The sequence below is a fragment of the Sinocyclocheilus anshuiensis genome, unplaced genomic scaffold (genome assembly GCF_001515605.1).
Source record: "Sinocyclocheilus anshuiensis isolate Anshui unplaced genomic scaffold, SAMN03320099.WGS_v1.1 scaffold1487, whole genome shotgun sequence".
In the NCBI taxonomy this organism is placed as follows: domain Eukaryota; kingdom Metazoa; phylum Chordata; class Actinopteri; order Cypriniformes; family Cyprinidae; genus Sinocyclocheilus; species Sinocyclocheilus anshuiensis.
Genome location: NW_015555817.1, coordinates 357,372 through 378,093, shown reverse-complemented (window position 1 = coordinate 378,093; position 20,722 = coordinate 357,372). Strand labels below are relative to the sequence as shown.

Sequence of the window (20,722 nt, the reverse complement as noted above, 5' to 3'; positions counted from 1 at the left end):
TATTATATATATATATATATATATATATATATCAGTAGTAGTGTGATAAAAGCTTACGTCTGAAGCTCTTTCTGCTGATTTTTGTGTCTCTGGGCTCTTCTGTTCTTCTGGTGTTGGTTTATGTTCTGGTCTTCTCCTGGTCTTTCGGGTTGGTGCTACATCAGTAGAGCTGTCACTCTGAGTTTCAGCCGAGGGCTCATCTCGGGTGGGTGATGAAGGCTCTTTGGGCTCTTGGTCAATTGATTTCTCTGTTTGGTCACTTGTGGAGCTTTCGTTGTCAGACATCTTAGCACATACCAGTCTCCTGGAATGGACATACAAATATGTAATTACTTTTAAATGATAGCTATATAATATGTAGTTGTGTACATGACAGTGTAGTTTCTGAAACTGAAAACCAACACATTTTTAAATGTCTTCAATACAACGTTAGAGAAAATTGTTACGTCCCTGGATGTAAAGTTAACATCCTTCACGTACATCACAAATTGCTGAGGCCAAAGATTCATATACGTTGCTCAAACAAAAAATAAGATTCAGACTTTAGACATTAGTGAACTTCTAGAAATGAGTTGATCATGAAAAGCCGTTATAACAGATGCCGTAGTACATACTTAGTAAATAAGCCACATTACATTTGTCTGTAATACTGTCTGGCATACTGTACTGTACTGTATTTTAAGCTAAGCTAAATTTCATCAGCAATAGTTAGTCAGTATCCAGCAATAGTATCCAGTGAGCTGAACGCTATAAATGTAATTATAAGGAAGGTGTTAATATTAAAATAAATAAGGGATAAACATAATAACATATCCAACCTATTGCCCCTGTTTCTCTTCTCTATCGAGCGGCCACGTCACTGGATTTAGCCCTGCTGTGTTTTGTTTTTCCCGTTACAATCGCTCTTCCATTGAGGAATGAAGCATAGATTCCACATTTTTATTCCGCCACCTGCTGTTTGGAGGAAGTACTTTAAGACCAACAGCACATGCACTGTAAATGTATGTAAAGGGCTGAAGCTGTGATAGCCAGAACTGTAAAAAAAAAATAATAATTATAATAATACATTTAAAAAATTACGATGTTACAAAAATTATGAGATTTTGTTGACTGTACACTTTACAGTTCTATGCTTGTCACATTAATATAACAATCTGTTATATTAATTATATCCACAGTTATAACCACAGTTCATCAAAACTGACTTGATATGTTTTTTTCTTGCTGCATATGGTAAGATTTTTGTAAATAACCAATTAATATGTTTTTTTTTCTGTTTCACATTTTTCATGGCAGTTACATTCCTACATGACTTTAAAACGTTTTATTCAAATATGTAACTTCGAACTGAAGTAACTGAATATCTAACACTTTCCTGGGTTATGTAGTAGCTGTTCAGTCATTTATATTTTGAAGTATTTGAAATATAATTCCATGGCACAGGACATTAGTTATGCTTACATATACTTTATATAGTATATATAAGTACTATATAGTACTTCTACATCTAGTTTATATCTTGTTTTTATTATAGCACAGTTAAAGAAATATTTTCTCAGTATTGCAAAACATAAAAAAAAAAAAGTCACGCAAGGCTTCCAGATTACAGTCAACTTCCAAAGCCATCACAAAAACTACACGCCCCAGAAATCCACCTCGAATCTGATTGGCTGGCGTCGCACTATTATGTGTTTTTGGCTTCTGTTATTGGTTCACTGCTGTGGTCGTCGACGAGTCTCGATGTTCTCACGCACAACATCAGAAACGAAATGGCTGAAGAGGAGGTCGAGCAAAGTTCTGGTATTCTTCAGGAAATTTTCACTTCGCCTCTGAACATTAGCTTGCTATGTCTCTGTTTATACCTGTTGTACAAAATCGTCCGCGGAGACAAGCCTGCAGACTTCGGCCCGGTTGAAGAGCCGCTGCCTAAACTAAAGAAAAGAGATTTCACTTTAGCAGAACTGCAAGAGTACGATGGGCTGAAAAACCCAAGAATCCTGATGGCTGTCACCGGGAAAGTGTTTGATGTTACAAGAGGGAGGAAGTTCTACGGACCAGGTAACATGCGAATATCTCAGATTCAATCTCGGGTCTTATTTCAAACTTATCTCAGGTGATTTTTTTTATGCATTTATTGTTTTTTTTTCCAAAGGATTACGTGATTTCTTCAGTTACGTTGGCATATATGCGAGTTATTCATTTTAAAATATTCCAAGGAAATGCATTCATTTAATATCAGACACGCCCCTTTATGTCGCACCTTTTAAACAACGTACAAATGCCAAGTCATAACCCCTAACCTACTGAAAATTCAGGATAATGGAGATGTTGCGCAATCCTGTTAAAGTGCGTCTATATTTACATTATTTTTCGTCTGATACCGAGACGTCACTGCAGTATTTTTGCGTTTTTTTGTAACTTTTGTGCACACTTTTGCAATGCCAAAACTGCTGGTCATCAGTGAATGATTAACTAACCTCGTATAAAGGTTGACTAGATACTGAAGATGTCCACTGAGCACAGAATGGTGCTTCATTCAAGAAAATGGACACTACTTGTTTTGCATTCCTGTTGACATCATATATTTTTGAAGACCTAATACCCACTTGGTTCACTTTTAGAGGGCCCTTATGGGGTCTTTGCAGGCAAAGATGCATCCAGAGGACTGGCCACGTTCTGTTTGGAGAAGGAGGCCTTGAAAGACACTCATGATGATCTTTCAGATCTCAATGCTATGCAGCAGGAGAGCCTGAGCGAGTGGGAGACTCAGTTCACACGTGAGTTGAAGGACACTTTTTGTTCCAGCCTCTGATTTTACAGTTGCGCTCTTCAGGACTGTTGCAACGGGGTTGCATTGCTAAATGTTGAGTAATGGGTTGTATTTGCCTCCACAGAGAAATATGATTATGTTGGGAGGCTTCTTAAACCTGGAGAAGAACCGACGGAGTACACAGATGATGAGGAAGTCAAGGACAAAAAGAAGGATTAGAACATGGAGATCACAACAAACCTAGCTCTTCCATTCATGTTAGTTTTGTTGCAGTCACATTTGCTGAACCTTCACGTCATTTCGTATACATCACTGTGACCTTAATTAGCACGTCGTGTGTTCAGAAACAGAATCTCATATCACTGTATTCATAAACCTAATGTAGTATATGTTATATCTGCAGCAACTGTGACTCATAATCATGTCATTTGAAGAATTCTTGGGTAAAAATATTCTTCAGGAATATATGGCTTGCTATAAATATGGGACACAATTCTCGCTCTTTTTATTTTGATTGCTGACTCCAGATTTTTATCTAACCAGAGAACATTTAAACCAAATACATATATAAACATCAAAATACACTAGAATGCTTTTAAATGAGTGTCATAGAAAAAGTTGGAGTGGAGATCTCTTTCAGGGGTGCTTGTCGGACCAGTTTCCCTGATACAGATTAAGACGAGGCCCATACTAAAGAGGGCTTCGAGCAAACTTATCGCATACTAGTCTTAACATCTGCTCAGGAAATTGGTAGATTAGATGCACATTACATTCCATTATGTTGAGATTATGTTTTCAACTTTTGTTACCAAGAAAAGTATTTGCAAAACACCTTTTCTGTTCATAATGTTTATTATTAAAGAATATGATTTATTACTATTGTGCCTTACTGATTTTGTTTTAAAACTCTATGTTGGTTTAAAGTTTATGTTGCTGATTACTGGTGGTGTATCCATGAACCCATGGAATCATGAATCCATTTAACAAAGCATTTGCTCCAGCTGAACTGTTCCTGTAGCAGGTTAACTCTATAAAGCCTACTGTATGATATTTGGTACATGGATTTCAAAAGGCCTCTAGATTATCAACATGATCAGAACTTTGCTGAAAAGCATGTTTTACATAACCTACAACACGCCTTCTGTCATCTGATTGAGACTTTTTAGCAAGTAAAAGGCCTGATGGATTTAAAACATCTGATAACCTTCGTATAATTTCTAGTTCAAGAAAAAGGTATGTGTCAGAAGTGGGATTCGAACCCACGCCTCCAGTTGGAGACCAGAATACCCGATTCATTCGGAAGGGAACAGCCCTTGAGTCTGGCGCCTTAGACCACTCGGCCATCCTGACATTTATGATATACATTACATTGCAACACAATGCAAAGCTAATACCGAACAACCCGAGAGCTGTTGAACTAACTTTAACACTGTTAACACACGTAAAACAGCAGTGATGGTTCCTTAATATATACAGAAAAAAAGTAAATATTTTAACGCGTTTATACTTATTAGTATACGTTACTCCCATATAGGTTAACCATAGACCACATAACCTTAAACTATCCGTTTGTTTTCGTGTATCATTTTAATTTTGCGTTATGTTGAATCGACCGCTGATAGTCTTTAGGCTCCTCTCGCGTGCACGAACATACTATTGACGCATCGCTCACTTATTTCCGCGCAGCCATTTTGTTTCTGCCATTCAGTTCAAGGGTATTAGCACGAGCGGTCGGCTGTACAGACTACAGAGACATAACCATGTATCGTTTCGCCAAGGCTGCCCTGAACCTCAGCGGTAAGTTAAATATCTTATTCAAGGACTGACCGTTTTATTTCACATTTCAGTGAACCGTATCTGGCCAATAATCTGGCCAGTTATTTTCGTGTATGCTAAAGCTAGTTTAATGTAATACACCCGTAGTTCGCTGGTGTGTACGTTTTAGCAAGTAATTTAATATGTTGTCACCGTTTCCCTATAAAGACATGTTTATATTTTATTTATTTGCCATATGTGCGCTTAAAACCTGTCTGACATCACATATAGCTCGTATAAATAATCTTAAAATGTAACGTTAAATATTACTCCCGCGGAGTGCAAGAATTTGTCTTATGTAATAAAATGTTTCTAATATATCTATAAATGTATTAAATATGTCATGTATACGACTAAAAGGAGGTCAATGGTTGGCATTAGGAATGTCTTTCATAAATTCAGTGAGTCCAAGTTTTTGACAATTCTTCGTTGAGGCAATAAATAATGTGTTAAAGCATATGTAAACATGTGACTACATTTTTTTTTTCTTTACAATAGGTCAGAGTGCCCGTCAGGTGGCTGTGCGACAGAATTCTGATCTGTCCCGTGAATTTCATGCAAAGTATGGACCTCCTCTGCTGATTGCTGGGGCCACATTTTGCACAGCTGTTTGGGCATATGTAAGTGACTGCAAACACAAACCTTATAGTAATTATTGATCTAATTTCAGTGTTATGTGATTTTGTGCACTGTCTTTGCAGGTGATCACATCAACAGGCATTGCATGGAACCTGTCACCTGTAGGCAAGGTGCAGCCCAAGCCATGGCAGGAGGAATGAATGCATTTCCTCATTGTGCACCAAATGCTGGAGGATTCTGAATGACATTTTGAACTTTTCCATTTTGCAAATGGAGATTTTTCACCTTACCCAATCTTGTTGCTATCTTGGCATGTCTGTAAAAATGTAATAAATTAAATATAAATCTTAACATTAGTCATCTTGTTTACTTCATGCTAAAATGCATTATTAAAGGGTTTAGGTCAGATTTGATCCTACATCAGTTGCACATTTGACATGTTACATTAGCTTGACATTCTATAATCAAATGAATTGTCTATTTTGATGGTCATGTCCATTTTGAAGGTCAGTTTTGTATTTACGATAAAACCCTAAACTGTTCACAACTCCAATTCCTGTACCATGAAGCTAGCCTAACAAACTGGGTTACAGGATTGGTTTCACACTGACAAAACCAAACCAATGTAATCAGGCTTTGTTGGTACCATGCCCCTGATCATCAGCTTTCACTGGGTGTTTCTTATTTTTTTATTTGAGCACCTTTGTTTCCTTTCCTTGTGTCTTAACTCCACCCCTTAGAATGCGAGGGAAGGATGCATAGAAAATGAGGATGGAGGAATTGAAGGGTAACTTGTTTGTATATTGGAATATTCTAGATTTATATTTTTATTTAAACTGCAAAGTTAAAATATAAATTTAAAAATAAGTGTGACAGATGTGAAGGAGGTTTGGGGAATTTATACATGCATCAGGTCTTTTGACAGGAGATGTTTACTTTTAATCCTCGTTCAGAGGACCTCTAGAACGGGTGTCCAGTCCTGCCCCTGGAAGGGCCACTGTCCTGCAGATTTTAGCTCCAACACACTTTCCTGGAAGTTTCTAGTGAGTTTGAAGACCTTGATTAGCTTGTCCAGGTGTGTTTAATTAGGGTTAACGCTAAATTCTGCTGAATAGTGGCTCTCCAGAAACCGGTTTGGACACTCCTGCTCTAGAATCATTCTCACTTTAGTATTTAGTATTCATATTTATTATTAGTTCATTTATTTATTCATGTACTTTCATATTTCATTATATTTAAATATGTGCAGAACATTGATGCTGCTGTGTGATGTTAAAGGGCTTTCAAGGCTTTTTTCTTTTTTTTTACAACAAAAATATATAGAAAACAAAATCACTGAAAAATACCTTTGGACACTGGTGACGCTCATAGGGGACTTTATTTTGAAATCTTTTGCGCCAGACCAGTTGATGCATTATCCACACTTGATCTTTTGTGGTCCCGTTGCAGACTTCAGGAGGTGGTGGGTGGCCGTGGAACCCTTTTTCCGGCCTACTCAATGTGCGAAACCGCCAACTTCCAAAGCAACATAGACCATCTGCCCATGGATGTTGATTTAATGCTTAGGCAGGTTGTGCATGAAGGAAATTGCAACTTGAGTTTCTTGCAACTGTACACGGTGACTCCCCATTGTCACGAGGCATCGCCACAGAAACATCACGTCAGCCGAATGATCACAATGTGTGATCTACACATCGAGAAGCACAGGAGGATGATTGCACCTAACGCCGAGAGGTACGTGGAGCATGTTGATGACCTGGCCCGGAGGGCATACACGAGGACCTATGCGAGGTTGGAGGGCTTTTTTTTTTTTGGTGCGTCATGGGTACCAGGAGGTGTTGTAGCTGAGCGGGTGGCCGTGGAACCCTTTTTCCGGCCTACTCAATGTGCGAAACCGCCAACTTCCAAAGCAACATAGACCATCTGCCCATGGATGTTGATTTAATGCTTAGGCAGGTTGTGCATGAAGGAAGTTGCAACTTGAGTTTCTTGCAACTGTACACGGTGACTCCCCATTGTCACGAGGCATCGCCACAGAAACATCACGTCAGCCGAATGATCACAATGTGTGATCTACACATCGAGAAGCACAGGAGGATTATTGCACCTAACGCCGAGAGGTACGTGGAGCATGTTGATGACCTGGCCCGGAGGGCATACACGAGGACCTATGCGAGGTTGGAGGGCATTTTTTTTTTTGGTGCGTCATGGGTACCAGGAGGTGTTGTAGCTGAGCCATTTTTTCATCCAGCCCATGATGGACAATCTCCTAGAATCAGTTCCGATGCTTATTCCTTTTCGGGACAATGAAAACAGATTGGGTCTGCGCCACGTGGTTCAGGCAGTAGCCACCTACCTTAGCACCACACTCTACAATCTGCTGCACTACAAGAAAGGCCTGGGTGGCTTTCACAATAGCTGGACTGCATTCCAGCTGGAGCTAGCGGTGGAGGAACTTTTTTTTGGGTGGGCCATGTGTAGTTCTTCCAGGCAGTACGCATCATCGTTTGGTGTAAGTGCTACCCATCCAAACAGCCTTAGGAGGATGAGGGGCTTTCTCGGGTTGGCAGCGCGAGGGTGGGCGAGTCTCCTCCTCCCCTGGAAACCTGGCATCTGCAGCGCATCTTTCCTTTGACCGACAGCCTTCTCGCAGGGGCGCAAGTGGTCGGTGAAGAATTAACCAAGATTCTTCTCTATGACCTTTACCAGAGAAACGACCGCTTGACAAAATCAAGGATTTTGTGGAGCTACACAATCACAGTGAGGTTCCATCTGCAGCAGCTCGTGCAGCCATGTACAGAGGAGATGTGTGTGCCAGAATTGAGGAAGTTGGATCTGTTGTTCTCAAGAAACCTGAAGAAGTACAGAGAACATGACATGCCCTGGTTGGAGATCTGCATAGAGCGTCTCCCCAGAGGCATGCCAAAAGACCGGAATGATCACTGCTCTGGTGTTCCTCAGGTGCGTGGGGATGATCAAAACGGCGATTATGTGTCTTTCCAGAAACTGGCAGCACTGGAGCGTCAGCTGCCAGTCACTCAGAAGTATCTCCAGCAGTTGAGGGTACTGTCTCAGCTGCTCCTGATCCAGTCTCTTCAAGTTTGGAGGTTCCATGAGTCGGTGCCTTACAAAGTGGTCCCGCCCCTGCTAGAAGTATACCGTCATCCACATGTTCCTGTTCAGGAACCAAGAACCAAAGTGGAGGAAGAAGAGATGGAGGAGCTAGTTGAAAAAATCCAACCAACTTGTGTACCAGCAAGTTCCAACAGTAGGTGGACAAATTTGGAGGTCTCCTACATCGTCCGGAACCCTCTGTTAAGCCATGATCGGGCCTACGAGGTGTACTTGCAGAGAGACCTCTACCTCTGTGCGCACATTCCGTGCCTTTCGATCTAAACGCCAGCACCTGATGGCGGACGTTAAAGTTCCAGTCATCTTTTTATTTTTTTGGAATGATATACTGTAGTATTTGCCATGTGTCTTATATCTTCGCTCCCATAGATCTTGGGGATGGGGTAATAAAACCTCATAAAGTACAAGTGTTCCCCTGACTGTCCCAGGAAAAGATTTAAAGGGGTCATATGATGTTGCTAAAAAGAACATTATTTGGTGTATTTGGTGTAATGAAATGTGTTTATGTGGTTTAAGGGTAAAAAAACACTTTATTTTCCACATATTGCACATTATTGTTTCTCCTCTATGCCCCGCCTTTCTGAAACGCGTCAATTTTTACAAAGTTCATCGGTCTGAAAAGCGAGGTGTAATGTGATTGGCCAGCTATCCAGTGCGTTGTGATTGGCCGAAAATATTTGGGTTGAAGTGTTCTGGAACAGTGTTGTAAATACAACTTAATCACTGATTTCTAGTCATGTCCTCTTTTGGAAGGCCAAACAAAGTAGTTTTGCTTTCACAACAAAACACACAACGTCACACATGGCGGGCTAGAGTGAGCGGCGGCCGGCAGGCTTGAGAACGGCGCGGCTGGTGGATTCGACGAAGGAGCGGCCGTCGGGCTTGCGGCAACCACATGTGACGACCCCGGGCTGGCCACAGCGAGAAGTTGATGTATTTCCTCAGCGACCAGCACGGATCAGCTCTAGTCATGACGAAGCAAATATCGTACTCTTTTGGAAGGCCAAACAAAGTAGTTTCGCTTTCACAACATGGCGGCGGCAACAACAATACTACAGTGAGAATAAAAGTTACGCTTTCTTTCTTTGCGTGAACATTTGGGTGGCATTATGCAAATCTTCCCACATCGTGATGTAGACATGTGTTAGAATGAGGCGTGTTAGAATGAGGCGTTTTAGGTAGGCGTGGTTGACTCTTACCTTTTATAAAGAATATCTCTTTGGATTTGAGACTTTAGTCTTTGCAACTTTACAGATCTTCTTTATACACCAAGAGCTTGTAACACTACAAAGAGAAAGGAAAAATTGAAATCGCATCATATGACCCCTTTAAACCTTCGAGAGTGTCGAAAATAGCGCCATCTGGCGGTTAGTACAAAAATAAAGTAGCCAAAAGTCTGTGGAAGAAGTTCCGCCGGATGAAGCAGCCACCACATGCTCCATAGATATTTCAATGTTATGTGCACAAATAAAAGCCTAACACGTGTATGTTACATTTTTCACATTGAATTTACCAATTAAAGTGTGGCAAAATGCCAGTATAAACTAAAATGATTCAATATGATGTAATAGAAGAATAATGTATGACTAACAGAGACTATTTAATAATGTAACTGAATAAGTCTGAATGAAAATCGTTAATTTTGACATGGGCAAAAACGATCCTTTCATATAAAACATTGGACTAAAATGTAGATGAGAGCATTTTATGATGGGATCTTCTGGTTATTAAATGTACGTTCCAAACACCAACATCAGCTCCTAACCCTATCCCAAATACACCAAATTACTAAAACAAAACTTGTGCAAAAAGTGCAAAAATTATACCGAAATAAGTTAATATATTTTAATTCAGGAGCGTAGGGGTCTCTAGATAGGGGGCAGTAACATTGCAACACATTCCGTCAAAGTTGTCTTTGCGCTCAGTTAGGCATTGATTGACAGCAAGTATATCCAATGAGCGCTACGTTTAGAACCTCATACCTCGATTAGACCCGCCCACACTGTGTACATCAGCATCAAGCTAAGGTCACTCTCATTCGGGAACTTACCCAGCACTGCACCACGCCACGCCACGCCACACCATACCACACCACACCACCTAAGGAGAGATTTGTTGCAAATCCACAGCCAGAATGTCTCTGTCAAACAAACTCACGTTGGACAAGGTGGATGTGAAAGGAAAGCGCGTTATCATGAGGTGAGTCTGAATTGTCACCGTTATAATACTCACTAACGATATATCCACATGCTCGTACTCTTCATTTATGCTGTCTGGCTTAATGTAGGCATATCAAAATTCAGCTTTAATTTTTGGCATCGCTCAAGCTTATTAACGCCGCGCGAGTTCAATCATTGATAACCGGAAGTGTAAGTGTCATGCGTCACGTTTTAGGGATTCCAGATAACTGTTACGTGCAGGATGGCAGATGCACCGAAAGCACGTGCAAGTCCTCTAATATCTGTCATAACTCTGTTGTATTAAAATAAAAGCAGACTTTTAAACCTATCACACAATTACATTCTGTAGACGCTGTAAAATGTCTCGGTGAAATGACACCACCCAGCTACACGTCAAATGGTCAGGGAGGCTCTAGTCACTTTATGTTTGTATTATACCGACAACCAGTACGTTTTTACATCACATACTGTTTTATAAAGTCTTTTGTACGTGTGCTGTCGGGTTTATACCAGTATGCACGTTCATTTATTGGCGTGTTCCTGCTTGTTATACTCATGGCACTCACGCATGCCAGGTATTTATTTTCATGCACATAAATGAAGATTGTTTATAATATATTCCGCTAAACGACATCCACATCTTCTCTGCAGCTATTAGCATAAATTAAAGAACACAGTCAAAAGGCCTGCCAGCTAATAGCCTTTGGCTAAAAGTCCACACTGGCGGACCATCCTGCCTCGCCCACAGTCTGCTGCTTTATTTAAAATTTTTTCACCCTAATATAAATACCCAAATGATGTATCATTTTGAATAAGTAATTAGTAGCTTTCACGATGAGTTAGTATGTGTTCCTACAGTTGCAATGGCCCGTGCTCTTACAACGACCACTGTCAGGTTCCGAACTGCTATAATATTGTCTAATTTTATATTAATAATATTACAGTAGCCGGTGCAACAGCACCCTGAATACATCTGAATGCTTTAGGTTTCCGACGAGTGCTTGCGGTGTTTGACCAATCACAATGCACTGGGTCAGCTGGCCAATCAGAGCAGACTGCGCTTGTCGGAAGGAGGGACTTTGTAGAAAACGAAGCGTTTGAGAGAGGCGGGGCATAGAGGACCTACAATAATGTACAGTATTTGAAAAATAATGTGTTTTTTGAACATTAAAGCATGTCAACATATTCTGTTACACCAAATACACAAAATAATGATCTTTAAAAAAGCATCATATGACCCCTTTAAAGCTAGAGATAAATTGCTATTAAAGGTTTTGGATAACAAGAATGAATTGCCCTAAAGGACTTTTAATTCGCATAGGGCTGAGGATATTTTTCATGCGTCTCTTATTTTAAATGAATTTTCTGAAACTTTTTATTTTAATGAATGAACAATCTAATCATTACATTAAATGATGGCATTTTATGTAGCAAATTCTGTAGTAGATCGATTTACTTTTCTCTCTCTCTCTCCAATAGGGTTGACTTCAACATCCCTATGAAGGACAACACGATAACAAATAACCAGAGGTGAGATGGATATTGCTGATATTCCAATTTTCAAATTCCAAGTCTTGCCAATAATGGTTCTTTCACGTCCTGTGTCAATGAATTGCAATGTTTTTATCATTAAAATGGACCCATAGCTTTGTTGTTTATAAATTGCTCTATATTATCGTTTATTCATTCATTCATGTCTATATATTCTTGCAAAATATTAAAAAACTAAAAAAATGTTTGAGCTTTACTTGTAATTACAATTTCAACAAAGAAATTAACAGTTTATATAATGTCTAAACAGTACTATGTAAACGTGTATTTGGTTTGAAATACTGTTTGAGGCAAAAATACCAATTTATGATTACAAAATGTATTTTCTTTTTTATATCTATTTTTATATAGCACTGGCTCACTGTTGAAAAAGACATGTTGGCCATGTGATACAGAATTTGTAACTAATATTTTATATGCTCTCATCAGAATCAAGGCTGCAGTCCCATCAGTTCAGTATTGTTTAGATAATGGGGCCAAAGCTGTAGTCCTGATGAGCCACTTGGGCCGGCCTGATGGAGTCCCCATGCCAGACAAGTACTCTCTGGAGCCTGTGGCTGCAGAACTCAAGAACCTGCTGGGAAAGTAAGAGAGTTCAATACTGACTTTTAACATACACATATTAAACCATCAGTTAGAAATAATATAAACCTTCAAGCTACATCTGTTTGACAGCAGTGATGTTATATAGCTTTACTGCATAAACATTAGAAATGTATGGTAGAAAATCATTCCCAAGCTGACATCTTAATAGCAATGCATACATAATTCAACTTATTGCTTTGCCACCAACCTTGCTGTTTAATTTTCTTATGAAGAGACGTTCAGTTCCTGAAGGACTGTGTGGGTCCAGATGTGGAGAAAGCCTGTGCAGACCCACCTGCAGGTTCTGTCATTCTGCTGGAGAACCTGCGGTTCCATGTGGCCGAGGAGGGCAAAGGCAAAGACGCATCGGGTAACAAGGTCAGTGCGCCGTGCAACAGTGGCTTTGCAGAAAGTGCTTAGTCGTCTTACAGAAATTTTAAAATCAAATGGAAGACTTTTAAGACCTGCACAAATAAAATCAATGTGGTCCGTCCATACAGAACAGATTCCACATAATCTCTAAATAAACCATGTATCTTTTATTTATCATATATCTATCATAGTAGCCCAAAGAGAAGCCACAAGAGTTTACATTGAATTAAATGTCATATAACATGTTGAATACCACAACTATCCAGAAAAAAAGAATTTATGCATAATGCAACTTTTAAGTATAAACTAGTCTAAAATGCAATAAGACTCTTATTTTGAAATGTCTATGCTAAACTACTTCCATCCGCTAATTAAAAAAGATGAGGGTGAGGGAGATAAATGACTCTACAACACATTAAAATTATAAACACCATAAAGTAAACATTGCAAAGTAAACTCAAAACTGTTAACCTGTAGAATGCATTACAGTGCTGTGCTTTAACTTCTACAAATGTAAGACCTCTTAAAATGATAATTAAGAGTTTTGCTATAAACATTTAAGATACTGATTAAAACAATGACTTAATTTTTATTGGACTGTTTTTAACCTAAATAGACAACAGTTATTCAGAAATGTTTAACTGATGTATTTGAAAAAAGTATCACCTGAATGCATTTTAGATTTTGTCTAGTATTAACCTTAAATGTCATATATAGCTTCTTGTTAATTGTATGACTTATGTTATTTATTCTGTTTTCATCATGAAGATAGCCTTGCTTTTGACATGGCTTTAAAAAATAAATAAATATGAAGCTGATTAAACTGAATTTAAGACCTTATAAGGTCCTGTGATAGCAGTATGATCTATACAGTAGGAGCTGTGGTTTTAAATGCCATGTGCTCCCAAAAAAAAAAAATTGTTATAGGGACTCTTGCGACTACAAATATTTAATATCAACTAATCAGTAAAGGAAGCCCTCTGAAATTCTGTTTTGGCTCAAGAAGCTAATAATTTGCTTTTATCATTGAGTGAAAGCTTGTCTACAAAGCACAAGCTACTACTGTTAAAGGCAATTGGTGGCTTTGCGTGCATGCAGAGATACTGTACGCAGCTGACCTATTGACATTTGTAGGAAGGTCATATGTGATCATGTGGCTTTTCTGGTCCTCGGAGCCCTGGCTGGAATGCATACTGGGAAGGGGAGAAGAGAAAGAGAGAGATGAGTAGGGACCATAGAAAGAGACATGGAAACTGCTATGTTCTTTTCTGGCAGGCGACTGCAGTGAACTTGTGCTTGCCATTTTCTAGGCACCTGTGTAACATTTCTTTCACAGTAATTCAGAAGTCATGAACTTTGGGTGCATGTGGACGGCAGTAATGTGATCATAACTATATGTAGGTCAGTCTTGATCCAGGGGTCTTACTGTAACTGGGTTTAAAATATTTTCCCCAGTTTACTATGCAAACACAACCATAAGTACGCCATTTGTTGGTTTACACATTATTTACATGTTTTGAAATGTGCACCGAAGCCACTAGAAGTCAAGCCTGCAACCATTAGCAGAAAAAGCGTAATGGCTAATGCTAACGGAAAGGAGACCAGAGGCCGTTTTTTTTCATGGATGTCAATGAAGGAGAGGCTTCACTACGCTAAATAAACCGCTTTTTAGAGGAAACGGCTTATTTAATGAATCGACAGCCTATCTGCTAATCTTCAACATGTTTTACATTAAACAATACTTTTGGATTGAACTATTTTTAGAGTTTACTATGGAAAAAATGCTGTTTTATTAGAAGTCACTGACTTTTTGTGAAAGGTGGGATTCTGCTAACGGCACTTCTCATTCATTCCTATGGTATTCGTAAACGGCGACTGAATGTCGCACAACTCTGGGGAAAAAATGCTGTTTTATTAGAAGTCACTGACTTTTTGTGAAAGGTGGGATTCTGCTAACGGCACTTCTCATTAATTCCTATGGTATTCGTAAACGGCGACTGAATGTCGCACAACTGTGACTGAAATTCAATGACGTCAAGGCTGTAATGTGATTGGTTATTAAAGCACACGTGATCCAAGTTAGCCGTTACACTTTCTCCAATAGTAAGTAATACAGACCCTCTCATCTCCCAATAGTAAGACGATGTCTGATGTGCACATTGAATAGCAACATTGGTTCGACCAATGGCGTGAGTTTAGGGTGGGATTATGTTTATCAAACTAAAGGCCTGTGCACATCAAGACAAATATTCAGTGAGAAAAAATGTTGCAATAAGCATTTTAATTTGAGTGAACTGTTTTTAAAGGGTCTTTTCAGACTGACACAAACATACACATACTATTGAAGTGACCTTTTTTTTTTATTTTTTTTATTTTTTTTCATTTATTTTATTTTTTTTTGTACCAAGAGGGGTAACTTTGCATTCTCATTCAGCCCGTCTGCCATTTTTTTAATGCATTGAAATGAACAGACAAATCTATGAAAGCCCGTTTTTGGCACTGATTAAATTTTTTTTTTAAAAGGTAATTGCGACTTTTTATCTCACAATTCTGACTTTTTTTTTCTTTTTTTTTTAGAATTGCAATATTTCTTTTTTTAATCAAAAAATTAACTATTCAGTTCTCACTTGATAACAGGCAATTGCGAGTTACAAAGTCAGAATTGGGAGATATAAACTCGCAAATGTAAGAAAATGTTTTTTTGTTTTTTTTGTCCCCTCAGGATTGGACTTCATAACTCAAATGGAGTTTATCTTATCTCAAAATTATGAGAAAAGAAGTCAGAATTGAGAAAAAAGTTAGAATTGCGAGATATTAACTTGCAATTGTGAGTTTATATCCCACAATTCTGACTTTATATCTCGCAATTCTGATCGCAAGACATTTGTGTTGGTGTGAACACCCAACAGACCTTAATGCCAAAAAGGGGGAGATTTCAGACATTTTTGCAGAAATTACACGGTTCAGTTTTTAATGCTATTTTTATTCTCCCAAGTGGCATATGCCCTATAAATGATTGTGATTCCTCTTTTTAGACCAAAGCAAGTCAGGAGGAAATCGATTCTTTCCGTGCCTCCCTGTCCAAGCTGGGTGATGTCTACGTCAATGATGCCTTTGGAACTGCTCACAGAGCCCATAGGTGCTCCATTACATGAAACAGTGATGGAAAAATAGAAATGATTATGTTTAGACTTTTTTTTTTTTTTTTCCCTTTGGGTTTCATGTCTAATGTCTCACTCTAGCTCCATGGTTGGAGTGAATCTCCCTCAGAAGGCAGCTGGTTTTCTGATGAAGAAGGAGTTGGACTACTTTGCCATGGCCCTTGAGAAACCACAGAGGCCTTTCTTGGCCATTCTCGGAGGGTGAGTATTGATGGTGGAGTACAATGTGTGTATAATGGCTTATAAATTTTAGTTCTGAATACTGTTATAAGGAGGATAAGTTTTAACCAGGTTTAGTTATTAAAAACACCAAAAGACCTTGCATGGTCTTGCAAGATCTTGTCCATGATCAAAGGAAAGGTTTTTAGAGTTTTACAGAGTTCAGCTCAGTATTCTGGTCAATATACTGCTGGTGAACAACTAAATGTTCACCAGATATAATGGCAGATAATATGAGATGCTTTACTAGAATGCATCTGTCTTCTCTCACTTGAAAAAACCTTCAGAAAGCATCAGTGACAGTCCAGGAATAGATGAGTTTATCCTCTTATGCAACAGTAGGATGTGTGACAATGTCCTTTTTGCTCTTCTGTTCTTTAAGCCTCACCTCCCATATGTGGCTGTAAAAAGAATTGTATTCATTTAAACATTTGTAGATTTCCTCCTTTTCATAGTTTCATGTCCTCTTGGTGAAATGCTGAAACCTTTGTGATGCAACTATGCAAGATGCAATGATGGAACTCCCTTAAAACGAATTAGCAGTGATCACTACAAAGTGTTCTCGTGGAAGTGGAGGATTCAGTGCAAATGAATTGCAGAAGTCAGAGTCCAGGCCGTTGTCCGATGTCTTTATTTTTTTCCCTGAAAGCATCCACCCCTGCATATTCATTGGCCGTCACTCATGTGCAGTTGTGACTGAAGTAGTCTGGGGTTTGTCACAGTAACAAAGTTCAGTGAGGCAACTGACCCACTGATAAGCTGTACTGCAATGAACAACACTCCTTTTGTCTCATAAATAAAACCGTTCTAGGGCACTTCCTGCAGTTTCTCAGAGGCGGACGTTTCTCAGTTTCATCCCAAAAAGATTTACATTTAAAAATGAGCATTTCATTGAAAAGGCTTTGTTTCATTGATTGTTGCTTTGATCATACAGGGCCAAGGTCAAAGATAAGATTCAGCTGATCAACAACATGCTGGACAAGGTGAATGAGATGATCATTGGTGGAGGAATGGCCTTTACCTTCCTCAAGGTTCTCAAGAACATGGAGGTGAGTGGTTTGAAGCTTCATTCAAACTGCAAACTAAAGTCCCCAACTTATGTTTTATATTTTTGAATTAATCAGTGTATTATAGAAAGGTATATGAAATGTCCCATTGCCAAAAAAAAGAGAATAAAATAAATTTGGCTAAAATAAACATTATTTTGTTAAACAGTGCTTTATAATTAACAAAATATGTGACTATAATATAATTGTAACGTGTCAGTGCAAGAAAGAGCCGAGGTAGGATCCAAATGCAATCAGTGGAACATTTAATAAAACAAAAGGTAATCCAAATCCAGAAACCAAACACCGAGAGAACCACGAAACAGAAACAAAACGCCTCAACTTCGCAAAGACAACGACTGACTAAAACACTAGACTATTATACACCGAGACACTAACCAGATGACAAGGTAACAAAGACACACCTGGGAAAGCAATCGAGGACCAATGAAACAAAAGGACTACAAATGGCACTCTAGACAGGAAGTAACACAAAAGTCTAAACATAAGACTAGGGAACACGGGCAAGATCATAACTATAATATAATTCATATAATATAATATAACGTGAAATAACACCCTCTTTTTTTTGTTATCCATAATCTTACCCAAGTATATTGCATAAAGTGTTTTCTGAAGTACCCCCACCGAGTTTTAAAATATTGTTCACTTGTGCTCAGATTGGCACTTCCCTGTTTGATGAAGAGGGTGCCAAAATTGTGAAAGACCTCATGGTTAAGGCCGAGAAGAACGGCGTGAAGATCACACTTCCTGTTGACTTCGTCACTGCAGACAAGTTTGACGAGAAGGCGGCGACAGGGTCTGCATCAGTAGCCGATGGTATTCCAGCTGGCTGGATGGTAAGGCGGACAAATGTTAGATTGTTTAGAGCTGTATGATCTTCTCCTCTTCCTCTGAAGTGAACTAGAAATGGTTCTCCTTCTGTCCAGGGTCTAGACTGTGGTTCTGAGAGCTCAAAGCTCTATGCAGAGGCTGTAGCCAGAGCCAAGCAGATAGTGTGGAATGGACCTGTTGGTGTGTTTGAGTGGGACAACTTCTCTCGTGGAACCAAGAACTTGATGGACAAAGTAGTGGAAGCGACAAAAAATGGCTGCATCACCATTATTGGTAAGAATTTTATTTTGTTGTTTAAGTTCTTGCCTGAAATGCATGTAATGACACGCATTTAATAGACTGGTGGTTGACCGATATATTGCCAGGGCCAATATTATCAGCCAGTATTTTAATTCTCAGCATTTTCCGACAATGGTCATGAAATGTCACTTTTATTCAGCTTCTGAGGGAAGACGCGCATGAGCTCACATTCTGTCTTTATTAGTTTACTGTCTTTGTATAACAGTTCTAATAATTGAAATGCAAGTCTTGTAATTCTTAATTTATATACTGTCAGCAAATACACATTTTAATCAAGTCTTTGAATACCTAATAAACATTTATTGCCACAACTCTTGGCAAATCTAGCTTTTAGAAATTATTGTGTATAAATGTTTAAATCATTGATTTCAAACTATGCTGTGCTATATCCAGTTTACCGTTGTCATATTCACATCATATTCACTGCGAGCTGAACTCTTTGTGAAAATATGATTCCCAGCCCACACAGACTTACCAAATTACTGAGTATTTACTACTTTTTATTTTATTCATAATTTATGACTTATTACAGAATCAAGTAGTTCCTATTTGCAATTTAAGTTCAAATGATTTTAAATTGATTAATTTCCAAATTATTAATTTCTAATTATTTTAGTAAATATTACATGAATATAAATTTAATTGCAGAAATTATGCATGTTATATTTACTATCCTTAAATTAAGCAGAGTGATGTGATATATAATATATATATATAATATAATATAATATAATATATAATATAATATAATATAATATCAAACGAGTCGTTCGTTGTAGTTTTTGAAAAATTTCTGTTAAATAAAATATCTCCTTTTGAAGTGGACTTTGAGCTTTGTAACTCTGCAGATCTTTTTTATGCTCAAACAGCAACATTACAGACTAACTAAAGTTGAAACTTTAAGACTGGTTTTGTGGTCCAGGGTCACATATTGGCTTTTTTCAGCCATCGGCCACCTGGCTCTCTTAAGATATCGGTATCGGCCGTTAGTAAAAGGCCATATCAGTCGACCACTATAATAAACTAAACTAATTGACATCTTTGTTTCTTTAAATTCAGGTGGGGGAGACACAGCAACCTGCTGTGCCAAGTGGGACACAGAAGACAAGGTCAGTCATGTGAGCACAGGAGGCGGAGCTAGTCTGGAGCTGCTGGAGGGTAAAGTGTTGCCTGGTGTTGAGGCCCTCAGCAACGTATAAATGCTCTGAGCCTCTGCTGCCAGAGGTTGGGTGCTCATCTCCCAAGAAGCTGTCATCCTTACTAACTCGGCGTTTGTTCAGTGTTCTATCACCTGTCAGGATGCAAATGACAACTACTCCACTCTCTATGGACAGCTAACAGTATGCTGTGTTAGGCTCTCTGACCTGTTGACTCCTGCACATTCAGATCATCCATTTGCTTTTCTTCTATCAGATAACTTAAAACGTTTCTCATTCAAGAAGTTTTCATCTGTTATGAACGAAAGGTTGACATCAGCAGTAATGGCTGTTCCTGTTATGATTGTTATATTCGAGAGATGGGTCATTTATTTTACCTGCTTAAGTGTTAATACGTCCCATTGTAGTCTGAATGTGTGCATAGTGTAATCGTTGTGTGTTGTGATTCTAGAGTTTATATTTGATATTTGTGGCCTCTCCATAGATGTTGAGTACCTGTAATACACTCTCCTCCCCATATTGCACTTGTCATCCTAGACCTGCAGCTTACGAGATCGATGTTCCGCACTGGGATTATTATGATGGGCTAATGTTAGACCCAGGCGACCTGTCGTGGAGTAAGAATGAAAATAATAACAAAAAATGAAAAATAAAAATCAAAACTTTTTTCTTTGCTTCGGGTCATTTTTTTTGTGTGTCTGCAGTCTGCACCCAATATGGTAGTATGGTATTATGAGAGATGGTAAAGTTCCCAGAAATGACCATGAGCATATTAACAAATAACCTATATCAATGCATAATTTAAACTATATTATTGCCCTATATACAGTGGGTACGGAAAGTATTCAGACCCCCTTACATTGAATGATTTTAGCAAATGGCTGCAATATAACAAAGTGAAAAATTGAAGGGGGTCTGAATACTTTCCGTACCCACTGTATATATATAAATGTGTGTGTGTGTGTGTGTGTATGTGTATATTAGTGTATTCAACATAAAG

At 38.6% G+C, this 20,722-nt stretch overlaps 4 protein-coding genes and 1 non-coding gene across 6 annotated transcripts in view; 3 read left to right on the top strand and 2 right to left on the bottom strand.

Moving 5' to 3' along the window:
- LOC107675188 (protein FAM114A2-like) overlaps positions 1–931 on the bottom strand; it is a 6,839-nt gene extending 5,908 nt beyond the window's left edge. Inside the window, exons 1-2 of one of the 2 annotated variants that reach the window (XM_016469447.1) lie at positions 814–931; positions 58–304 (exon numbers count right to left, since the gene is read on the bottom strand). In XM_016469447.1, coding sequence (XP_016324933.1) covers positions 58–285 — 228 coding nt within the window. In that variant the 5' untranslated portion in view covers positions 286–304; positions 814–931. The remainder of the gene's footprint in view (positions 1–57; positions 305–813) is intronic. The other variant, XM_016469446.1, reaches the window with a different exon arrangement.
- A 792-nt stretch (positions 932–1,723) lies between these two features.
- LOC107675190 (membrane-associated progesterone receptor component 1-like) lies at positions 1,724–3,647 on the top strand. The gene is made up of 3 exons (XM_016469450.1): positions 1,724–2,058; positions 2,622–2,777; positions 2,895–3,647. The coding sequence occupies exons 1-3, from the start codon at positions 1,770–1,772 to the stop codon at positions 2,987–2,989; spliced, it is 540 nt and encodes a 179-aa protein (XP_016324936.1). The 5' UTR covers positions 1,724–1,769; the 3' UTR covers positions 2,990–3,647.
- Positions 3,648–4,008: 361 nt separating this feature from the next.
- On the bottom strand, positions 4,009–4,120 carry trnal-caa (transfer RNA leucine (anticodon CAA)). The gene is made up of 2 exons: positions 4,083–4,120; positions 4,009–4,054 (listed from the first exon to the last, which is right to left on the bottom strand). It is a non-coding gene; the product is annotated as a tRNA-Leu (tRNA).
- A 338-nt stretch (positions 4,121–4,458) lies between these two features.
- Positions 4,459–5,515, top strand: LOC107675192 (cytochrome c oxidase subunit 7B, mitochondrial-like). The gene is made up of 3 exons (XM_016469452.1): positions 4,459–4,567; positions 5,084–5,205; positions 5,287–5,515. Exons 1-3 carry the CDS (start codon positions 4,531–4,533, stop codon positions 5,362–5,364), a joined length of 237 nt encoding a protein of 78 aa, XP_016324938.1. The 5' UTR covers positions 4,459–4,530; the 3' UTR covers positions 5,365–5,515.
- Positions 5,516–10,282: 4,767 nt separating this feature from the next.
- LOC107675189 (phosphoglycerate kinase 1) lies at positions 10,283–20,396 on the top strand. Its single transcript, XM_016469449.1, has 10 exons — positions 10,283–10,495; positions 11,956–12,006; positions 12,457–12,612; positions 12,846–12,990; positions 16,020–16,123; positions 16,227–16,346; positions 17,299–17,413; positions 18,091–18,270; positions 18,361–18,538; positions 19,625–20,396. The coding sequence occupies exons 1-10, from the start codon at positions 10,431–10,433 to the stop codon at positions 19,762–19,764; spliced, it is 1,254 nt and encodes a 417-aa protein (XP_016324935.1). The 5' UTR covers positions 10,283–10,430; the 3' UTR covers positions 19,765–20,396.
- Positions 20,397–20,722: the final 326 nt, after the last annotated feature.